At 38.3% G+C, this 22,563-nt stretch overlaps 1 protein-coding gene across 3 annotated transcripts; it reads left to right on the top strand.

Moving 5' to 3' along the window:
• Window positions 1-1,983: 1,983 nt before the first annotated feature.
• On the top strand, window positions 1,984-19,590 carry GOLGA7 (golgin A7). Of its 3 annotated transcripts, none has more exons than XM_042934760.1 (6): window positions 1,984-2,007; window positions 2,268-2,399; window positions 7,418-7,570; window positions 14,293-14,394; window positions 15,467-15,529; window positions 18,180-19,590. In XM_042934760.1, exons 2-5 carry the CDS (start codon window positions 2,289-2,291, stop codon window positions 15,512-15,514), a joined length of 414 nt encoding a protein of 137 aa, XP_042790694.1. In that variant the 5' UTR covers window positions 1,984-2,007; window positions 2,268-2,288; the 3' UTR covers window positions 15,515-15,529; window positions 18,180-19,590. The 3 variants fall into 3 exon arrangements, with proteins under 3 accessions (XP_042790694.1, XP_042790693.1, XP_042790695.1); XM_042934759.1 differs by having other exon boundaries at window positions 2,007-2,058; XM_042934761.1 differs by having other exon boundaries at window positions 2,007-2,058; window positions 15,462-15,529.
• The last annotated feature ends 2,973 nt before the right edge of the window (window positions 19,591-22,563 follow it).

Here is a 22,563-nt window from a genome sequence, read left to right as displayed (position 1 = left end):
TCTTACTGAATCAGTAAAAAAGTATCAACTTCAGAGATAAACCCTAGTCTTTAATGCAAAACAGGGTCAGATGATAGAACAGAATAGAAAATCCAGAAATGGCCACATATATACATATAAAAAACTGATTTTTGACATAGCTATAAAGACAATGAAGTGGAGAAAGGAGAGTCTTTTCAACAAATAATGCTGGAATAACTGGATAATTATATGAGGAGAAAAAATGAACTTAAATCCATACCTGTGGTAGGCATAATAATGCCCTTCCCGAGATATCTGCACCCTAATGTGTTCCAAACCCAAGGATATGTTAAGAGAGTGAAAACTCAAGCCACAGAATGGGGGGGGGGGGGGGGGGGGGGGCGGGGAAGATTGCAAATTGTATATCTGATACAGGACTATTCTCTAGAATATACAACAAAACTCTCAAAACTCAATAATTGGAAAACAAACACAAATTGCAAAAAAACTAGAGCAAATACTTCATCAAAGAAGATATAGGAATGGCAAATAAGTACATGAAAAGATGTTCAAAATCATTAGTCATAGAAAAATGAAATGTATAACTACAAGAGGATATCTCTATACAAACATGGGGCAACCCTCATATACTATTGGTGTGAATGTAAAATGGTACAACCACTTTGGAAAATAGTTCGACAGTTTCCTAAAAAGTTAAACACTAGATATTTAGCCAAGAGAAATGAAATCATATGTCCATACAAAGACTTGAATATGAATGTCCAATAGCAGCTTTATTTGTAATAGCCCCAAACTGGAAGCAACTCAAAAGTCCATCAACAGATGAATGAATAAACAAACAATAGGAAATCCATACAATGCAATACTATCCAGCAACAAAAATGAATGAATTCATAATAACACAACAACAGATGAATCTCAAAATACTGTCTATGTGAAAGACAGCAAATGGTATGATTCATTTTACATAAGATTCAAGGAAATGCAAACTAACATATAGTGACAGAAAGCAGATCAGTGCCTGGGGAAAAGGGTAGGGCAGAGGGATTACAAAGGAGCATAAGGAATCTCAAATTTTGAGGGAGATAAATGTTCACAATCTTGATTGAGATGATGAGATGATTTCATGGTTGTATATATATGTCAGAATTTATTACATTGTCCACTTCAAATACATTGTGTTTATTGTATGCTATTTATATTTCCATAAAACTTTTAAAAATACAGTAAGAGAATATTCTTAAAATATATAAAATTCAGGATGAGATAGATAGTCGTGCTAACAAGTTATATCAGCCAGCACCAGCAGACAAGTTTAAGGTGGGGTCTCCTTGGCTGCCTTGCAAAAGTATGCTGAGTTAAGTGAGAGCCCCAGTGGTCAAGGAAATGAGAACTGCTTGTCCTCTCAGGCCACCTGAGGGATGTAGACTGGGGTACTGGATGAAAATCTTGGGGTAGGAGGATCAATAACACCTCAGAGAATTGGAGGAAGGATGCTGGATGACAAAGCCCAAGCAGGTTCTTTGTCCTCTCTTCCTCCCACCCCTTTGCCAAAAGAAGTCCCTAGGCTTCTGCTTTCTGTTTACAAATTTGTGTGAGCAGTTTATTTGGTATAGAGTTGGGTGGTGTCCCACGTGCAAGCTAGGACATCCAATCAAGAGTGAAAATAACACCTTACATCAGTGATCAAAAACTACCTGGACGATGAATAGGGAAATGACACAATGTGACAAGGAAATGACACAACGTGGAAAATCCCGAGTTTTAGACCTCAGCAACCGTCGGCAAGACACCGCGCTCCAAAGTTCTCCCCTTCCCCGCCCCGCCCAGGCTTTTCCTTCCTTATTGACTCCTCCGGGAGGGGCGGGAGGCGGAGTCAGCCTGGGCCCCGCCCGCTGAGCGCGCCTCCACCCCGCAGCGCGCAGCCTCACCAGAGTCGCTTTACGGCCGAGGAGAGGGTGGGTCCTCGCCTCGAGGCAGGACGCCGAGCTGAGGGGCGGGGAAAGAGGTCTTTTGCGGCAAGACGTAAGTGACGGCGTAGGCGGTGCGACTGCAGCTGGAGGGCAGAGGAGGCGGGTTCGTGTTTCCCGGGCCGAACCGGGCTGTGGGGGGCGCGGGGCCTGGGCCGGGGCTGTAGCTAAAGGCCCGCGGTGACAGCATGGGTGAAGGGGAGTGGGGCGGAAGAGGCCTTGGGCTGCTTTGGCCGGTGGGAGGGGGGGGTGGGGGGCTGTCTTTGGTCCAGGCCGGGGATCTGACCCGTGGTTGGTGTCTCCCCGAACCCGCAGCGCGCCCGTCCTGTCCTCGCCATGAGGCCGCAGCAGGCGCCGGTGTCCGGGAAGGTATTCATTCAGCGAGACTACAGCAGTGGCACACGCTGCCAGTTCCAGACCAAGTTCCCCGCGGAGCTGGAGAACCGGGTACGCAGACTGGCTCCCCACACCTGCTCTGGGGCGAGGGAGGGGGACTCTTCAGGGACGGGAGGGAGTATGGGCCGACACCAGACCCGTTTGATGCCTGCCTCGCGGTTCTGAGGAGGGGCAGGCAAAGGAGGTGCCTTGGTCAAAGGAGAGCCACTAAGCAAGATGCGGTGTTTGGAGGAGGACGAATAAAGCCAAGCCCCTGAGTGTGATGGCCTTATAGAACTCGGTGGTGCCGAGTGCCGGGAATCTGTACCCGGCCAGCTGTCTTCTTACCCGGCCGTCTCCACACCTCCACCCGGGTTATTGACAACAGTGATGAGGAACTAATTCCTGAGGTTCCAAGCCACCTAACTCAGCATGTTGTAAACTATGACCTCCTACTTCGCCACGCAAGAGTAATCATCATCATTCTTGTGACTGGCGTTTGTGGCCATTGTGCTGGTCGCACTGCTCAGCAGAAAGGGTTTATTAAATGCTGTGCCAGACAGTTACAGACAGGCTTTCTTGGAACCTGAAAAACCTAGAACAGTAGATCGGCCTGGACAGGGAAATATCTCCGAACAAGGCCTTCAACTTGTTGTTCCCAGTTAAGATCACTGGGAGCCACCTGCGTTTTGATGCTTGCATATTGAAACTGTCCTCAGGATATAGGTCCCTTAGACAACTCTGCACACAGAAATGGAAGAAGGCACTGTTTCCTCTTTCTTAAGAGTTAGGGGGAAAAAATCAGTGAATTTTATTTTAAAAGTACAATGAAGTGAGCATATGTGACTGTGTGTTTTCTTGGGCCCGCATGTGCTCACCTACCCAAAGAAAGATCTTTTGGTCTTGAGCCATGTTACCTTACATTCAGTTTACTTTTCAGAGATCAGTTTCTGGTAAGATGGGAGCAGAGTTTTGTGCTCTTTTCTCCTTGATTGGGAAGTGAGCGACTGAGGTGATGAGGTGTGCTGTGGGTGTGGGAGTAAGAAATACTGGTCATGGGATAAGTGGGTGTAGATGATTCTGTGCTAGAGAAATGTGTAGCAGTCCTTTAAAATCAGCTTGTAACAAGGTAGGTTGTTCTACCTGATTGCCAAGTTTGGGAAATCAATGTATATCAATTATAGTGTCCTTCAACACTGTGGTCAAGTTAGTGACCCAAGTATGTTTCTTTAAATGCAAATGAAAGATCAGATATGCTTTGCTTTTCTTTCTTTCTTTTTTTTTTTTTTTTTTTTTGAATGTTTATTTATTTTTGAGAGAGAGAGAGAGAAACAGAGCATGAGCAGGGGAGGGGCAGAGAGAGAGAGGGAGACACAGAGTGGGAAGCCGGCTTCCAGGCTCTGAGCTGTCCGCACAGAGCCCCCACACGGGGCTTGAATCCCACAAACTGCGAGGTATGACCTGAGCCGCAGTAGGACGCTTAATAAGACTGAGCCATCCAGGTGCCCCAGATCAGATATGCCTTTTAAAGAAGATTTCATATTAGTTTGTCTGTGAAATGCCACATAAATGCTACAGTTTATCATTGCAATGTTATGAGTTAACTCAGCTTGACACTGGCTGGACATTTCCACTGTGGTTTGAAGAGGTAGAAATTGAGCACGATGCCTGCTGGCTAGAGCTACCAAATGTTTTTGTTTTTTTTTTTTTTTTTTCTTTAAATAATTTAACATCACAGTTAACATACATGTTTTCTGTGTTAGGGTTTGTATGAAATGGATCAAATGTTTTATTTGCAAGCCTCTTATGGAAAGTCTGATGTACACTATTTATGTACTTTCAAATCATAGTGTAAACTGTACACTTGGATGTTACAAGATTTCTTTGTTTAAAGGTTTTAAAGTCAAACTTCTAACTCATAACTAAGCCAAATATATGTATGCAGAAACACATTAGCCTTCCACTCTGTGTGGTAGAGCCTTTATTTTATAGTCTGAATACAGAAACACAATGTAGTCACAGTACTCCACTGATTTTTATAGAAAATTGATGTTTCTAAATTCTGGAGGCCTTTTTACTTCTTTGACTTCAGATTATAGACCAGAACTGCTTATGACTCTGAGTACTATACGGAGTGTTATTTGGTGCTGTTCAATTGTGTCTTTAAGGGATTTTTCTTCTTTTTTTCTTTTTAAATGTTTGGGTTAAAACACTAGTTTATGCTTTAAACTGCTTGGGAGAGCTTTTGATTTTCCTTTTAATGTGTTGAAATCAAATTTAAATTACAGGTTTAAATTTTCCTTGCTTTGTTTGATGGAAAATTGGAAGGTTTCTGTCTTTGTTTCTCTACTCCTTACCCTAGAAGTTGTACTGATTGCTCTGCCACTGGGGCTGATTTTCCTTTTGTGAGAACATCACACTTGGCAATTTAATAGAGGAAGAAACTAATATACAATGTTTTGTATTACTTTAAAGCAACACACACACACACACACACACACACACACACACACACACAGAGGCATTTGTACCCTTTAATCTGAGAGTGAGGGCACGTTCTGCCTGTTAACAAGTTTACTTTTTCCGTTGCCTGTTAGAATGTAATACTTTGATGCTTAAGTACTTTGTTGCCAGGACAATTCTTAAAGAAAGCCTTAGTCTAACTTTAGCCAAAATACAGACATCTAGACACCCTGGGTCTGGGTAGGAGAGAAATGAGTCAACTATAATTGAAGCATTTGTTCTCCTACATACCTTTAAAATATGTGTTTGCATCTGGTTCATAGAAATTACCTTTGACTTGTGATCACTTTAAGCTTCAGCCCCATGCTTTCTACCACATCATTCAACAAGAAACAAAATTTCTGGGAAAATGAGTCTGATTCCTATTTCCATTCTGATTTTCAATGTTTATTAGTCCAAATTTATGTTGGGCTCCCACTTCACAAATCTCCCAATTTTGTCATAGCATCTGTATCAGTCTTCAGGTACCCAAGAGAGAATACTGAAAGGTATTTTTCATAGTGAAGGGAGTGAAAGAAAAATGCCCACATTTGTTCTGTTGAACCCTCATATGTTAGGTCCTTTGCTCTTGCTGCTGTCTACCATGCTGTTTACCTTTTTTCCCCTTTCCTTTTTTAGTAATCTTTCAAAGAAATTCCTGACTTTTTAAATTTCTTTTTTAACCTTTTAAAAAAGTCCTTCATGTTGGTGGGTTGGTTGGTTTGTTTTTCTTTAATGATCTATGATTTGTTTCCATCCTATAAAGCATTACTGTCTTGGAATAGCTTTTTTAAGAATTCTTGTTTCTAGTATGATCAGTAATTCTGATCTGAAAGAAGATGTTTCTGGGTTGGAGCCCATGGTTTTGAATCACAAAGCCAAAGAAATGTAAATAATTCATGGAACCTTCCTTATCAGATCATAACATTTAAGTAAATCAATTGTGAGTGTTTGAAATTATTTAGACTTTTGTGGATTTGCTGATGTGACAAACTGAAGGTGTTATTTTAGGTATAATTGGGTAAAGATAACAATTTGTTACAAATATTTATTTGCAGAGTGAATAGAATTCATTTTCAGGGAATGAGAACTCTGACGTCAATTCTCCAAATGACCGTTCTTCAAGTGGCGGCTTCCCACGCCATCTCTGCCCATCCAGCCCTTTTCAGAAACTCTTAATATTCTAGGAAATTAAAAGTAGTTCCTATTGAAAAAGCAGGAGAGCCACCACCATTTTAAAGTTCACATTAAAGTTTTTCATGCCGTTGGCTCACCACATCCTCACAGTTTTTCCACGCTCAGAACAAAACAATGATCACAACTGCCTCTAACCTAAAGGGTTTTAATAGCTTAAGGATGATGACCATAAATTGTTTTACATTTTAAAAAATTATGTTCGTGGGACTGTTTTGTCTCAAACTGTATATTGAAGTCCTTTGACTTTTTTCTGAGTCTATATGTATAGACTTCATAAAGGAGAGAATTCATATGTAAGGAGTTACTCTACTCGTTTCAGGAATAAGGGAGTTTGTGTGAGAGGGGCCCTATAGTAAGGACAGATAAGTTGTCCTTTGTTGTCAAGAATGATAGTGTGGCATGAAATACTCTACTAATGGGATGAAAATCCTGGGGTAGAGCACTGAGATGTGAAAGTACTGTTAGCAGAAGAAAGTGAAAGCAGATGATTAGAGTGAAAATGGAAGACAATGGTAGTATTAGGGTCAATGTGAGATAATGGTGTCACTGAATAGAAGGGTAACAGGAATGACTTGGTGTGAAGAATTGTGTGATAGTTTGAGATTTTGCCTTGTTGAGTGTGAGCTTTTAGTAAATTCCAGTGTTTAGGGACTCCATTTAAGATTACCTGCTCTGAGAGAGAGAGGCAAACCAACTTACAGGTGATGGAGAGTAAGGAGTGCACTTGTGATGAGCACCAAGTGATGTATGGAAGTGTTGAATCACTATGTTGTACACCGGAAACTAATATTACGTTGTATGTTAACTAACTGGAATTTAGATTAAAAAAACTTTAAAACAATAAAAAGATTACCTGTCCTTTCCAGATAAAGAGAACTTCTCCTTCCTTTTGTGCTCCCGCCATACTTTATATATGTGCCCACTGTAGTACTTTATCAATTTATTATGTCTTTATGTTTACATACCTGTTCTGCTTACATGACTTGTCAACTCCTGGAGGACTGAGTGTCTTGTTCATCTTCCTCAAAGGCCTGTCCTAACATCTGATGATAGGTGCTCAGTAAATGTGAATATAAGTGAATGGAAAATGGAAGGATTGTATAATTTTATTAAGTTACTTGAAACTCAGTATAGAGAATAAAGAGACACCATACTGAGCCTTGAAGATATCCAGTGTCCATAAGAGGGATAAGATTTAAAAAAAAAAAAAAAAACAAAAAAAAAAAACTAAGCAGTTTCAGTAACATAGGTCCTGATTTAATCATCCAGGAGGTTTGCCAACTATTAGATAAGAATGTTGACAGAACAGCAGAATCAATTAGTGATAGCCAGCATTAGTGAGTGGCTGATCTTTTTTCCAAAACTTACTTTAAATTCTTTTTTCCATACAGATTGATAGGCAGCAGTTTGAAGAAACAGTTCGAACTCTAAATAACCTTTATGCAGAAGCAGAGAAGCTTGGGGGCCAATCATATCTTGAAGGCTGTTTGGCTTGCCTAACAGCCTACACCATCTTCTTATGCATGGAAACTCATTATGAGAAGGTGAGCCAACCTTTGTTTTCACAAAATCTCTTAAAATCATAAAAAAGGTGAATTGATATATCCATGTTTATAACAGTTGCCATAAAATTTCAAGGGCATTTATAATAATAATTCAAATTCTGTCATTGCTCCTGTGTAGAGAGCACATAGTAGAGATTCCTGAGTCTTCAGAAACCAGTCAAAATTCATCTGTTAACATAGAGTTGACATACCAATGTTCAAATTGACTTACACTTAAGATTGTAGAAGATCTGTATTCTCATTCTATCTAGCTTTTTGAGAATCCTTTTACTTTTTTCCCCAAGTCTCTGTCTTCAGTCTTATCCTCCAGCTTGAGTTCTTCTCTTTTCTTTCCAACTGCCTGCTAGACCTGGAGGTGCCAGCTTGTCAATGTAGATGTCCAAAAGGCAAACCTCACGCCTCCCCATTTTGTTTAATAACACCCTTCCTTTTTCAGTACCATCTTTAGGTGTGGGGGATGAAGAAGAGGGAAAAATTTATCAGTTGTCAAAGACTGAAATATCTGCCATTTTCCCATTCATTAACTTTTCATGATTTCTTCGGCCAATGCTCTAATGTACGCCCTTATTACCTCTTAGACTGTCGAAATAGTGTGATGAGTTTCATTTCTTCCATTCTTTCACTTGTCCAAACCATCTATTGCTGCCTTCATGGACACTGCATTATTTCCTCTAGCACTCCTATAAATTCGGAGGCCTCTCCTGGCTTCCCATTCACTGCCAGTGAGTAGAGCTCAAGCCCTTTCTCCAACTGACCTCAGGCCTCCCTTTCCAGCTTTCTCCCGCCCCTTTCTCACTGTATCTTTTGGCCAAACCCGCTTCCTCGCTGAGCACCAAGCATACCCTCCTAGGTTTTCCTCCACCTATAGTGCCACTCTCCCTGTGTTCAAGTCTCACCAAACCCTTAGGTGCCTCTGTCCTGTAACCTTTCCTTACTCTTCTAATTAGTATCTTTCTGACCTATGTATTCCCGCATTTTATTTATGTCTCTTTTCCTGGCACTTACCTCTCTGGACTTTTGAATGTAGCAGTTTGCTTTCTTATTTGCCCTTTAAGTATGTATTTTTCTTGAGGTCAAGGACAGTGCCTTAACTGTTTTGTGTCCCTCTTCATGCATAACACCATGCCCTGGGTGCATTAGGTGCTCACTGAATATGTATTGAATGAATTTAAGTCAATCAGAGTAAACCCCTAATACATCGTTTAATTTTGAGCATGTTTAGCAACTGAAATGCTATACGGGTATCTGTACTATACCCCACGCAACAGAACTGTCCCCGTGGTTGTCTTGCACTCTGTGTAGTAGAGAGCAGAGAGTTGCAGCTAAATTATTTTTGTGAGTTACTGGCTGGAGATGCTGCCATATTCATTAGCATCCTGACGTGAATTGTGTTAGTTTTACTAAAAAGGGTATATCTAAATAACTAAATTAGTTGTTATATTTTTCTCCATATTATACAGAGAACCAGCCAACTTTCATTCCTGTTTAATATTCAAAATCAGAAGTTGTAAAGGATCAGTATCAGCTTTCAGTCTGTGTTTTGTCTTAGCAGCTTCTCTTTAATAGTACACTTGCTGAGTGAAGGGACAAGGGTTTCATTCATTTGATAAATATTTATCGAAAGCCTACTATGTGCTAAACAATGCACAGGGGATATAATGGAATAGGACAAACATCGTTACTGACCTTGTAGTATTTATAATTTAGTGGTAACAACTGATGTTAAGGAAACAAAACCAACTAAATTATTAATGGCAATAAACGTCTTGAAAAAAACAAACTTTCCCATGATAGAAAATAATAGGAGAGACCTAATTTAGATTGTGTGGTCAGAAAAGGCCACTGAAATGGTAACATTTAAGCTGCTAAGTGAAGGCTACAAATCGTCCAGACCATTCAGGCAGAGAGATGGTAAATAAAAAGGCCCAAAGAGCATGATGGGTCCTGGGAATTGTAAGAAGGCCAGTGTGGAAGAGAGGGGCTGTAGGTGAATTTGGAGAGGTAAGGAAGGAGCTGTGTCATGTAGGAGTGTGTAGTCCATGGAAAGATATTCAGACTTTATTTTCAGTGCAGGGGGGAAGCTATTTCAAGGTCTTAAGCGGGAGAGTGATATGATCAGATTTTCATTTTAAAGCAATTTCTTTGCTCTGGAGGGAAAAAAAGATACAAAAGTGGAAGTAGGGAAACCAGGTACAATGCTCCATAGAAATCCAGACAAGAGATGACGATAGCTTGGACAGGGAACAGAGCAGTAGAGATAGAAGGAAGTGAACAAATTCAAGGAATATGTTGATAGTAGAACCAAGATTGAATGAGAAGCTGGATGTAGGAGGGGAGGGTAAGGCTGAATTCATATGGATAGAAACTAGGTCATCCGGGGATGGTCATTTAAAGAAGTATGTAATATTGCCAATTTAAAGTAGAATTACATCCTCCAGAGAGAGTATTTTGTTCAAGCCTGGTAGAGTTGTCATTTCACTACATTTCACATTTGTTAATACAATTTCAGTTAGCTTTTATTTATCCATGTGCATTTACTGAAATAGATACAGAAACCTCCTTCTAATATCAGTTGTAAAAAGAAATGGGTAATTGGGTTCCAGCCAACTCATTCACTAATTATAGGATCATGGACAAATTAATCTGAATTCTTTCAACTATAAAATGGGTATTAGAATTAATGTATTTCCTTACATATGGTAGATGCTTAATAATAAATAGTGTTTTCTTAAGATAAATATAAGGGGCACCTGGCTGGATCAGTCAGTAGAGCGAACGACTCTTGATCTTGGGGCTGCAAGTTCGAGCTCTACGTTGGGTGTGAAGATTACTTAAAAATAAAATCTTTAAGGGGTACCCGGGTGACTCAGTTGGTTGAGCATCTGACTCTGGATTTTGGCTCAGAACGTGATCCTAGGGTTGTGGGATCGAGCCCCATGTTGAGCTCTGCACTGAACGTGGAGTCGGCTTAAGATTCTCTCATTCTCTCTCTCTCTTTCTCTCTCTCCCTCTCTTCCTGTGGCCCTCTCCCTTGCACAAGTGTGTGCATGTGCTCTCTATCTCTAAAATAAAATAAAAATAGAGATATTATTATAAAAATAAAATTTTAAAATAAGTGAGAATTTAGTGTATATACATATATACACATACACTAACTTAAGTGTTTACATATATACACACATACATGTTTTAATCAGGTATTTGTGAACTCATATACAATTTTTTTCAAATATGAGTAATCTTTTTTAGCAGCTGCTGGCTTATTTAGCTGCTAAAACATTTGGTAGCTTTTAATTAAAATCCCTTTGACTAGGGGCACCTGCCTGGCTCAGTTGGTAGAGGATGCAACTCTTGATCTCAGAGTTGTGAGTTCAAGTCCCACATTGGGTGCAGAGCCTACTAAAAATTGATTAATTAATTAAAATTAAAATATATATATATATATATCCCTTTAATTACTAGTCTTGAAAGGCAGTTCTCAGTATCAGAAATAAAGTGGAAATTGATCCTAATACATGTTTTCACTTGGGTTCATAGGCAATATAGAAGGCACTACTTTATATGTCTAACCAAAGTTTCTTTTTACGGGGTTTTATAAAGCAAGTAAAGACCAAATAAAATTAGTCAAGAAACCAAAATTTAAGGTGTGGCTACATGTTTTAAGTAGGTGATTTTACTGGACAATGAATAACTAGATCACGCAAAGTGAACAGCTGGAATGGTCCTAATTAAGATATAATGTATTTATACTTTCAAAAGAAAAATTTTAAATGTATATTTGTAGTTTTGATAAAATGATAAAAGTGTAAGAACAGCTGCCTTCTCCCTCCCTCCAGTTTGTCCCTTAGGAATTTCTGTGCTATTATTTTCTACTTTATGAAAGAACAGGCTTGAGTCATTTAGTCGGTATTGTTTTAAAGACTAAAATTTTTAACCTACAAACAGAAAGCCTAATATAATAGTACTTATGCTTTGTCATGTGGGTTAAATTTTTTGAAATTGTAAATAAGCCTTTTAAAACTCACTAGAACAATCATGCTTTTTTCCCCTGTAATGTGCTATTTATTGATTTAAAATGAAGATAAAGACTTCAGTGTTATTTCTCTATTGTTGCTGGCCATTATAATTGGGGAACAAATGGGCTTGTAGAAGCTTCTCTCAGTAGCTGTCTGCCTGGTTCATAACATCCTTTCTGCTTATGTGCTGTAATCTGTAAAAGGAACAAATTAGAAGGAACTTAGATATTTTCTGAAAATACTAAGATCCTGCTGTTCTTGCTTAGCCGCACTTAGGATAGTTTTTCTTAAAGGTCTGTATTTCTTCTTGAGGCTTTCTCCAGTTTAATATTCTCAAGGAGGATAATAAATAGTCTTTGCTGAGGTTGGATTGTCTTCAGCTTTGTAAATATTACACAGATTGAGGTTTTGTTGAGGGTTTGAGGATAACAGATAATTTTGTCCAATATTCTTGTTTGTTTTGACATTGATTTACCAAAAATAATAAACTGTGAGCAAAACGTCAACATAAAGTTTCCTAGGAGTGAGCATGCTGATTTGTCCTGCCTGGGATGCAGTGTGAGTTTACTCATGTTAAAGCTTTCTTGTTGCTGAAGAGACTAAGACAGTCCTGCCTTCCCCAGAGCAATATTAAGAGGATTTGGAGCTTATGCAAAAAGAAGACATTGTTTTGTTTCTGAACTGATACCTAAGTGCACATGAATGTTATTAAAGTTTAAGTAAAAACTTTGCACATCAAAGTTAATGCTTGAATCAAATAAAGGCATGCTATTTCTTTGCCCGTAACCTGTGCCCAAGGAGTGAGGGAGGAAAGCTGTTCTGAAGGAATCCTTTCTTTGCAACCAGCCATGCAGACGCTTTTCTGACTGTCACCCCCTAGTGTAAAGGTACTGGAGTGAGGGTACACCGACTCTCCAATTTCCAGTTCTGTCAGATAAGCTGGGAAAGAAATTGGACAGAAGATTGAGCGTCCTGACTTGGGCACCTTTATGGGCTACTTCCTTACATTTGTTATTTTAGCATGATTGATAAACTGATAAAATGTACCTAAGATTTTTTTTGCCCATAAAGACCAAGCATTACTCAGGTTCTTTGTGAGTTGAAAATAGAATGATATTTGTATTACTTCAGGTAATTAGGTTAAAAAAAAAAAAAATTCTTTAGAAGTGGTATTTTTTAAGTTTTTTCTTTTAATGTTTATTTTTCGAGAGAGAGCATGAGTTGTGGAGGGGCAGAGAGCGAGGGAGACAGAATGTGAAGCAGGCTTCAGGCTCTGAGTTGTCAGCACAGAGCCAGATGCAGGGCTCGAACCCACAAACTGCAAGATCATGACCTGAACCGAAGTCAGACACTTAACCGACTGAGCCACCCAGCTGCCCCAGAAGTGGTGGTATTCTTAATTCACTACTTAACCCTGCAGACTGTTCTTTTAATGATATCATGCTCTTTTAGAACATGAGATTGTAGTATTCCCAAAGATGTAACTTGAATGAATTTATTTAAATTTCACTTTCCTTCAGTAAGAAAATCCACTATACAGACTACCTAGTGTTTAAAATTCTAAATCAATTTATACGAAAGTACCTAAATTGTAACATCCTAATTTTGTTAGTTTGCCCCGGTGCATTGTAGACCCACTCTTAAATTGTTTCTTAATTTCCAACTATTTTCATACAGTTCTTTTTCCCCTTTATGTTGTGATTGCGCTTATCTGTGACTTTATTGTATTCTGGTAGTATGAATTTAAGAAAATGTATAGTAATTAACTGGATCAAAGCCTTTTTGAACATTAGAGCCAAAAAAGGGTTATTATGGTGACTTTGAATCTGAAATAAAACATGTAACTCTTTGATTTTGTATATAACTTTTAAGATTTATTTTCCCCTAGCTTATCGGTCTCAAAATTGCCCTTATTAAAGCTGGAGATTTGGCAATTTCCAGAAGTTCCTTTGTATCCTATCTGGTTTTTGTCTGCATTTGCTTTGACTTTTACAACCTTAATGCTAAACTTATAAATTGAAGTTCCCATCGAGGACACAAGAGCAAACTACAGAGTAGCACTATATGCAGACACGGAAATGATGGAAGACACTTGTCATCAGAAACTCCATAGCCACTGACAGTCACGTGCTTTACAAAGGAAATAAACTTTTCCGTTTTAAACTAACTGGGCTATCTTCTATCTTTTGTTATGGGCTAACTTTGTATCATTACTTACAATTGATGAAAACATACAAACAAGAGAAACAGCAGTTCTTCAGTGTTAAAGGGGACGGAAGGCCAAGAACTACTCTTGGTATTAGAAGGTATCACACTGACAACACCTTATGAGTGGGAAAGGGAAAAGTACAACTAACTTTTGTGTATGTGAGCATCCACTTATTTCTCTGTATCCAGGATTGAGATGACAGGGGGCAGGGAGGAGGGGCCGGCACTCATGCTTTTGTGTGCATTTGCACTTTCACCGTATTGAAGATAACTTGTGACTCGCCGAGTCCATCAAACTGTGCTGAATGTTGTGTACAACTGGTGTGTGCCACATACTCAGAGCTGTATCCCTCCATATGAATATCTATTTCTGATTTTGAAAACTAATTCCACTGCCTGAGTATTTGGAGATCCAGCTGCTACTTAAGGTAAAATCTGATGATGACATAAAAAGCTGTGGTGTTTCTTTTCTGTCAGGTTCTGAAGAAAGTGTCCAAATACATTCAAGAGCAGAATGAGAAGATATATGCTCCCCAAGGCCTCCTCCTGACAGATCCCATTGAGAGAGGACTTCGAGTTGTATCTTTTTAGTCCAGATCATAAGGTCTAAATATCTATAAAAAGAAAATTTTGACGGTACTCTTGGGCATCACCTGGAGAGAATTTAACTCCTTTCTCATGTATTTATTTGCCCTAGGAATCTTCTGTGTGAATTGCATACCTACCATAAGCCTCTTGTCTCCAACATTTTTCTTAAAGCAAGTCTCCTTCCTTTGCAATTGTGTAGGTCTCTGGATTGTTTAATATTCTGGTTACCGTCTTTCTTGGTGGTTCTGAGGGCATCTTGTAGTAATAATGGGGGTGGTATGAGTAATGCATTTCAGCTGCAGAAACTCTGAACCTATAGCCTCTTTGAAATGCATAAACTCATAATGTGTGGTGAGACTTGTCATCCAAATGAATTGCAGTTCCATGGGGGTTCATCTGACTAGTTGAAATCAGTTACAGCTGCCAGATGTATCATTTCATTACCTTTGACATACTGTGCATATTTTTAGAGGCAGTAAGCTTTGAAACTCACTAAGTGAATTTGGTAAATAAAATTGCAAGAAAACTAATTTAACTTGATAACTGGAGTAATGAGTAAAATAAATTTTTTTAAAAACCTAGGTCAGATAATCCCAGGCCTTCCAGCTGATAATAATTTCAGCAGTTTTATTATCTTCCACAGCAGTGGTTCTTAAACTTTTAGAGGTCATGAACCCTCTCCCAGGAAAAAGTTAGCAAATAATTTCAGGGCATTTTGAACCCCTGAATTCATTACCTCCTTCAGTTCTCAGCCAAGAACCCTCTAGCTTCTACACTATAGCATCTTTTTCCAGAATTTTTTTTTTCTTTCTTCAAAAAATAAATAATCAGTGTTTGAGAGGGAGGACATGTGGAGTACTGCAGGCAGTTACATTTCTTGAAGTTTTTGTCAAGATGGAGAAAGCATCATGTTTAACTTGGGTAGGAGAAATCCTTAATAATTTAAAAATGAGCAAAGCGAATTGACAGCAAAGTCTGCACAGATCACACACACCATCTTGCCATGGTCCCCTTTTATATGTTCCATTCTACAGTGTGTTTTCTTAACAGCCATGCTGTTTAGATTGAAATCACCATTTATGAAGACAGAGGCATGAGCAGTGGGAGATAAACCATCGAATTAAAGGTAAAAATAAAATTATATGACGTATATGCAGTTTTTATCATTTATAGCATGCGTGAATTTTCTTTCCTGCATGGTAAATAAATCTTTAGATTATGGCATAGTCCCTATATTGGCTTTATATTTAAAATGTGTATTTAGCCCAAATTCCGTTTGGTGATCTAGAATTTAATCCTGATTTTTTTCCCCCTGTACTATTTTCAGACTGGTTTTCTTACTTTGTTTTAGGGCATGTTTTGGTTTTTTTTTTTTGGGGGGGAGGGGTTCTTGTTTTAGTATTTCAAGGCAATCCTAGACATTCAAATAGTTGGATTTTGTATATAAAAATCATTTCAGTGATTGCCCTGCCCATATGATGAATGGCTTTAATAACCAAAGAAACATTTCAGAGTGGAGGGGGAGATTCTGAATATTTCATTTATTTAAGTGGCTTCATTGCCCTGTAGAAGAAACCATACCCCTAGTGGGTAGAACCATAAATGTAATTCTTTTGTTTAGAATATTTATGTTCTTCTATATCCATATAATGACTCTGAATAAGTGAGAAATACATTAGTTAATACTGATGGGAGTCTGTAAGCAAATCACGTGGAAGCCATAGTACATGAGCATAGCCTTCTAAGTAACAGAAAATCGTACCTCATGGTTTCTGCTGATTTCAGTCACGCACACTTTCTGCAGTGCTCTGCTACCGTACTTTCCTGATTGGCCGTTTGCAGGTATGTGTCACTAACTCACAGCACAGAAACAGATGCTACCAAAGCAGACATACTCTTCCTTCCAGGGCAACAATAATAACTGCCACTTTGAGAGCACCTGCTCTGTGCCAGGTATTATACAAATGGTATTTCTCATTCTTACAAGAATTCTGCAAAGTATTTTCTCCATTTCACAGATGAGCAAACCAAGGTACAAACAGATTATATGGTGTTCTCAAAATCATTCAGTTTAACACATTTTGGGATATGAACCCAAGCCTGATTGACTGGAAAACCAGTTTTTACACCATACTTCGTATAAGTACTTGCAGCAGCAGAAACATGGGGAAAGGGAAGAGTTCATCAGATTATTGTTTATCTTCCCCTTTTCTTTTTCAAGACTTTCTTTCAAAATACATTTTGTCTGCCCCTGCACAATTTATCGAACCCTATAAACCAACCAGCATTCCAAGGCTGCCGCCTTTTAGCACTAGTGAAATTGTCACCTGAATTCTTTGACTTTGAAAGCCGAAAATCTAAATAATGACATCCTCTGCCATGTGTTTCATTTCTTTTAAAAAGGGCTTGTTTGGGAACACTTAGTGTTACTTGTTCATACACTTTCTCGTGTACAATTTCCAAACTGGCATTTCTCAGTTGAGCAACCGGGAACCTTAAAGTGTGGTTTTTGTTATGTGCCATTGGAATAAGTTTATTTTATCAATTGCAGCTGTGTTGACTTGGCACAACCCATTTGTCATGACTCGTTTTGCAGCTATTATTGCTAAATATAATGTCTTTCTGAGGTGGTGTGGGGTTTTGAGCAATTACACACCAGAGACTAATCTATCAATAGTTAGGCAACTGTGAAATTTTGAAATGGGAAAGATTTACTTTAGGAACTTCTGGATAGTTTCATGAATGCAAATATTTTTGTTCAATTTGGTTTTTAGAGCTGTGTGTTCCTCGGGCCAGGATCTAGCATGGGCTGAGGTCTTGGAGGAGGGGGAGAAACTGTAAGAATAATTAATTCGATTCTGCCATTTTTCTTAAGTCTCTAAGTTTTCTGCAGGTTGAAGCATTATATGAGAGCTAATGATTTTAACAACAACAAAAAAAGAAAATACACAAATCATGGAGATGGCCTTTATTAAAAAAACACTTAAAATATCTTTATTAAAGATTGATGGTGTTTTCTCTTTGGATTATCTTCTTTATTTAAAAAATTGGAATGTATCATTCTGTCACAATAAATTAGTGATGATAAAAATAGCTAACTTTTGTTGGTGTTTATTATGTGCCTGCACTATTCTAAATGCTTAATTTTAATCATCACAACAACACTACAAAGTAGTAGTATTATCCCAGTTTTTTCAGATGAGGAAACTCAGGCACAGAGAACTTAAGTTACTTATCTAAAGCTAAAAACTAGTAGGCAGCAGTTGAGGCAGCCTGGCCCCAGATTTGCTACTTCACCCTGTGCTGTACTATATTTTATGGTGTGATTGGTCAGAGATTGAAATATAGAGGGCTTGGGGTGCCTGAGTGACTCAATTGATTAGGCTTCTGCCTCTTGGTTTCAGCTCAGGTTATGATCTCACAGTTCATGAGTTCAAGCCCCATGTCAGGCTCCATGCTAACAGTGCAGAGCCTGCTTGGGATTCTCTTTTTCCCTCACTTTCTGCCCCATTCGTGTTCATTTGTTTTCTCTCTCTCTCTCTCAAAATAAATAAAAAGAATCATCCTTCTTAAAAAAAAGAATAAGAAATATACAGGGCTTGCATTTCTGGACTGCTGGGCTATGTACTTGCTTAGTCAATTAGTACAGATCCAAGTATTCTGTTAGATAGACCGTAGCGCACTTATTAGGACCTCTGATCAGTTGGTGTGAGAGACTTGTTTTAGAGGTTATTTTTAGCATCCCTTTCTAAAACTCCTCCTTTTCCTAACTACAGATCCCTCCTCCAGCTGGGACCCTCATCTATCCACTGGCCGATCACAGAGTGTCCCCTACCTCCTCTCCAGAGCATCATTCCTTTGTATCTGCTGCCAGAGCCACGGTGCCATTTACTCCAAGGACTAACTTTCTAAAATTCCACACCTGGAGTGACCTCTGGTCACTCAGCATCCACTTTGTGTCTCCAAATTGTGTAGGACTCTGTAATCTCTTGATTAGTTTCTGAGAAAACATAATGAAGCATTTCACTTTTTTTATTCAAAGCCGTTAATAAAATAAGCCGTTGGTCAGCCCAACACAAAATTCATTTCTTATCTGCCACCAGGACAGTGGTTCTCTCATTCCTGGGGCCAGCTTCCCAGGTGGCTTGAGACTTCAGCGAGTCCCATCTTAGCCAGTGTTCAGTCTTATTTCCCCCAAATTCAGAAAATGCTTTTCTCCGGGATTTTGGTGAAAGGTAGGCCGTGTCTGTGGTTTTGCTAACGCATCTCCCAGATCTCATAGACCTACCAGTTTTGCCATGGCCAAAATCTTAAAGATCTATTTCTGCTGTTCAGTTTCTCCAACGGAAGCTCATTGGAAAAACAATGTATAATGTTACTTGTTCTATTATAACAGTTATTCCTAATTAAAACAGTATTTAATGCAATTTCCAGTTATTTTTCTTTGGAGAATTTTGTTATTGCATTACCTTGAATGTTGGGAAGATGTAGTATGTGTTGCGTGTTCCTTACAAAAATAAGTAAGCACAATAAAGTGGATGCTAAACCATCAAACACATAAATGTCCCTGCTGTGTCCCTGAATGTGTAATAAGCAAGTATAATAAATATTTTAATTATAGTTTTGTTATAAATATAACTTATGAGAAAAAAATTTGATAGGAATAATACCGTATATTGCTAATTTTTAACTGTCCCTACTGGCAAACCTTATGATTCATAGACTTTTCCTCATATACAGTATTCAGTGCACAGAAATCTTAGGATTGGTTCAAGTACAGTAAGTTCAGTGATTTCCAACTAAAACTCTCAAGTCCGAGTTCGTGTTTATAGTTCTTCTGGCTGTATGTTCTTAGTGTCAGGGTTTCTTATGCCCTCCATTCATCTTCGGGGTTTTGAGAGCACTGTATTTGCAAGAAAGTTAAGAGATATATTAGGAAAGAATGAAACAGTTAAAAGTTTTACTTTCAGAGATACTGTAGGTGCTAATACTGGATTTAATCTTTCAGATTTAGTTTCTTTTATGGATCTGTTATTCAGTAAATCCCATCAGTCTGTGTAATATTTTAATTGTATAAAATTCCTTTGTTACTTTATAGCCTGTGATAGTGTATCTCTCTGCCTTTTAAACCTGTTGCAATAACTTTGCTGAAATAATAACACATTAGTAAAACTTTTCTTAAACAAATTGTCTCTGTGTCGTATTTGTTGTGATTTGGTAAAGTGATACAGTATTAAATTTGGCAGATAGATAATACTTGTAGAATCTGTGTAGACGATTTTTAAACACCTTACATTCATCACACTTTTCAGTTTATATGCTTTATCTCATAAGAGGCAGATATTTCAGCTAAATATAAACACCAAGAAATAGTCCCTAATAGTAAAAAATGTATTCGATTAAGGAAATAAAAGATTAGGATGTTTGGGGTGCCTGGGTGGCTCAGTTGATTGAGCGTCCAACTTCGGCTCAGGTCATGATCTCACAGTTCATGGGTTCAAGCCCCACGTTGGGCTCTGTGCTGACAGCTCAGAGCCTGGAGCCTTCTTCGGATTCTGTATTTCCCTCTCTCTCTCTCTCTCTCTCTGCCCCTCCTCCACTCGTGCGCGCGCGCGCTCTCTCTCTCTCCCTCTCTCAAAATTAAACATTTAAAAAATTTGAAGATTAGGATGTTTCATTAGGAAAAAATCAGTTATTGTTAGCTATCTTGGGTCATCTGATGACTGTTTTTAAAATGAAGTGCATTTGTAGAGAATAACTGCTTATATAGTCCATATTCTGATTTTTGTGAAATTATTTTTCTTTATAAGATTTTCAGCTTCCCAATTACACTAATAAATAGTAAATAGTACTCAGGTGGCCAGTATTCAGAAAGGAGGTCATTAGACCTGAATTAAGTTCCTTCTGTATTCCACTTGGCCCTGGCTCCTAGCCTAAAGTCATAGTTTGTCAAGAGTAACATGCTTTGTTTCCTGTTTTGTTGTTTTAAGTCCATATAAGGGAGGTCAGAGTGTTGGTGCTAGATTTCATTTATACACTGCTCTTCCCTGCCCCACCCTAACCCTTCAGACTCCGTGAGGGCAGAAGTGGTTTCTACCTACCCTTGGATCTATCCCTAACCACGCATCATCATGCAGGGTGTTAAATCTATTTAACAGGTTTGTTAAGTGAGTAAGATATAGGCTGACTGGTCATTAGCAGAGTTACTTCACTACATCTTGATTAGTAAGGTGTTTGACTTGATAATATAGTGATTTGTATACTCCCCTTGTAAAGTTCTAAGACTAGAAAGATCTCTGCGGTTTAAACTCCACTAAAGTAGACTTGCATAGAGATAACTACTCTTGAGGATTCCAGTGTCCTGTAGATAAGAATTCCCAGGGAAAGGAAAGGAATTACATTCAAAAAAATCTGAAGTACATTGGTATGTAAATAATGAATAAGCCACCAACTCCTACTTTGTCCTTTTTATTATTCTGTGTATCATTGACGTTGCCAATAAGTGATCCTCGTCCTCATCTGTGTTTGGAGGATAAACAATAAATATAAGCGTTACACAGAAACCAACTTTAATCTGCAAATGTGTAAGGTGTGAGGGATTTTATTCTTCCTCCCACCAAAGCTGTAGTAAGTGGTTTTACAACAGTACTCCACAGTACTCAAAACTTGGAAATGTGTACAGGGTAGCAAACATGGGCTGTGAATTATAAATGCCAAAAGGTAGGTTCTTTAACCACCTAAGTTCTAGGATCGTTAGCTTCAAAATGAGTAAACACAGAATTATTAATAAAGGTTATAGCTCTTCTGTATTGTATCCTAAGTTCTTCCCATATATCTCAAATGGTGCAGATGTGAAGTTCTATGAAATTCTACCTACAACCAGGAAGCCCTGTAGGAATTGAATGTCTGCTTTAAAAAAAAAAAAGCCTCTACTGTGCAAAAAGAAATAATTTTATAAATCAGGCACAACCAATGATTTTTGGTTAAGAGTCCCTGTCAAGTTAAAATGAATTTATGCCAGCAGAATTTTCTGATTTTTTAAAGTAGCATCTGAGCAATAGAAGTATTTACTGACCTTATAAAAACTTATTTAACTTTGTACTGCCACTTTTTGCTTTGGTAGTGAAATCTTTAATCTTCAGAATCGTAAATCACCTGTCTTTGAAGAATTTTTTTGTTTCAATTACAAAGAGTTCTTTTTTAAAAAAGAAGGTGGGCAGGGGGGAGCTAAAAAATTAGTCCATTGGTTGCCAGATCTGCTCTTGATCTTAATGTTTCTGTCCATGTATATATGTTCTTACCCCATATTTTCACAGAGCCATTTATTGCTAGGAAATGAACATCATAATTTGTATTCAAAATGTTTTGGCAATTAGTCTTCTGAGAACAGCCAAATGTCAAACAACATAACCATAGAGGCTTAGATTCTGTGATATATAAGGACTCAAAAACAGATGTAATGTGACCTTTTCTTTCCAATTAAAGGATTGGTGTGCACATTTGCATAATATCTCATACAATGTACAAATGTTTTAGTCTAATTCCTAATTTCTTAGGATTATGTGCTTGAAAAAGCAACATGATTATAGATGTTGCTGTCTACACTTAAAATGAGTGATGCTTCAGTTAAACCATTAGGAAAGGCCTAACAGCATGTTGTGGGCATTTTTAATACTGCAGAAAAAGATCTTCACTTAATGTCTAATGATATGGAGGGACTACATCAGGATAGGAGAAATCGCCTTTTAAGTAACCAGAATTCCCAACAGAAACCATATTGACAGAAACTTCACCAAACCCTGCCGGCAAGAGCTACATATTAAAAATATCATCCTTGATAGAGATTCTGTGAGAAAACTCTGAGGAGGGAGAAAAAGTTGCTTGTATACACTGATTTCTATTCCCAAGTTCTATGTAGACTTGGAATTCACCACAATCTTTCTATTTATCAAGGAAATGTGTGGTGTCAGGATAACAATGCAGCTGCATATTAACTATATGGAACAGTTAAAGACAGAAAGGAAAAATGCCTCTGGGACTAGAGGGAGCACTTAGGGACAAATTTAGCCTAATCAATTCATCCCAAAGATAGGCTTATTAAGAACTTAAAGAATTATTTGCCTGGCAAAGTTCTAATACGATTTTTTTATGGGACTTGAC

This window comes from Panthera leo, chromosome B1, assembly GCF_018350215.1.
Source record: "Panthera leo isolate Ple1 chromosome B1, P.leo_Ple1_pat1.1, whole genome shotgun sequence".
NCBI lineage: Eukaryota > Metazoa > Chordata > Mammalia > Carnivora > Felidae > Panthera > Panthera leo.
This window is presented reverse-complemented; position numbering and strand designations above follow the sequence as displayed.

Bases quoted from the DNA above. Each gene is read 5' to 3' on its own strand.
- GOLGA7 (XM_042934760.1), top strand. From the start codon at position 2,289: ATGAGGCCGCAGCAGGCGCCGGTGTCCGGGAAGGTATTCATTCAGCGA. The intron at 2,400-7,417 runs GTACGCAGACTG...TTTTCCATACAG, and splicing joins CCGCGGAGCTGGAGAACCGG to ATTGATAGGCAGCAGTTTGA. The intron at 7,571-14,292 runs GTGAGCCAACCT...CTTTTCTGTCAG, and splicing joins TGGAAACTCATTATGAGAAG to GTTCTGAAGAAAGTGTCCAA.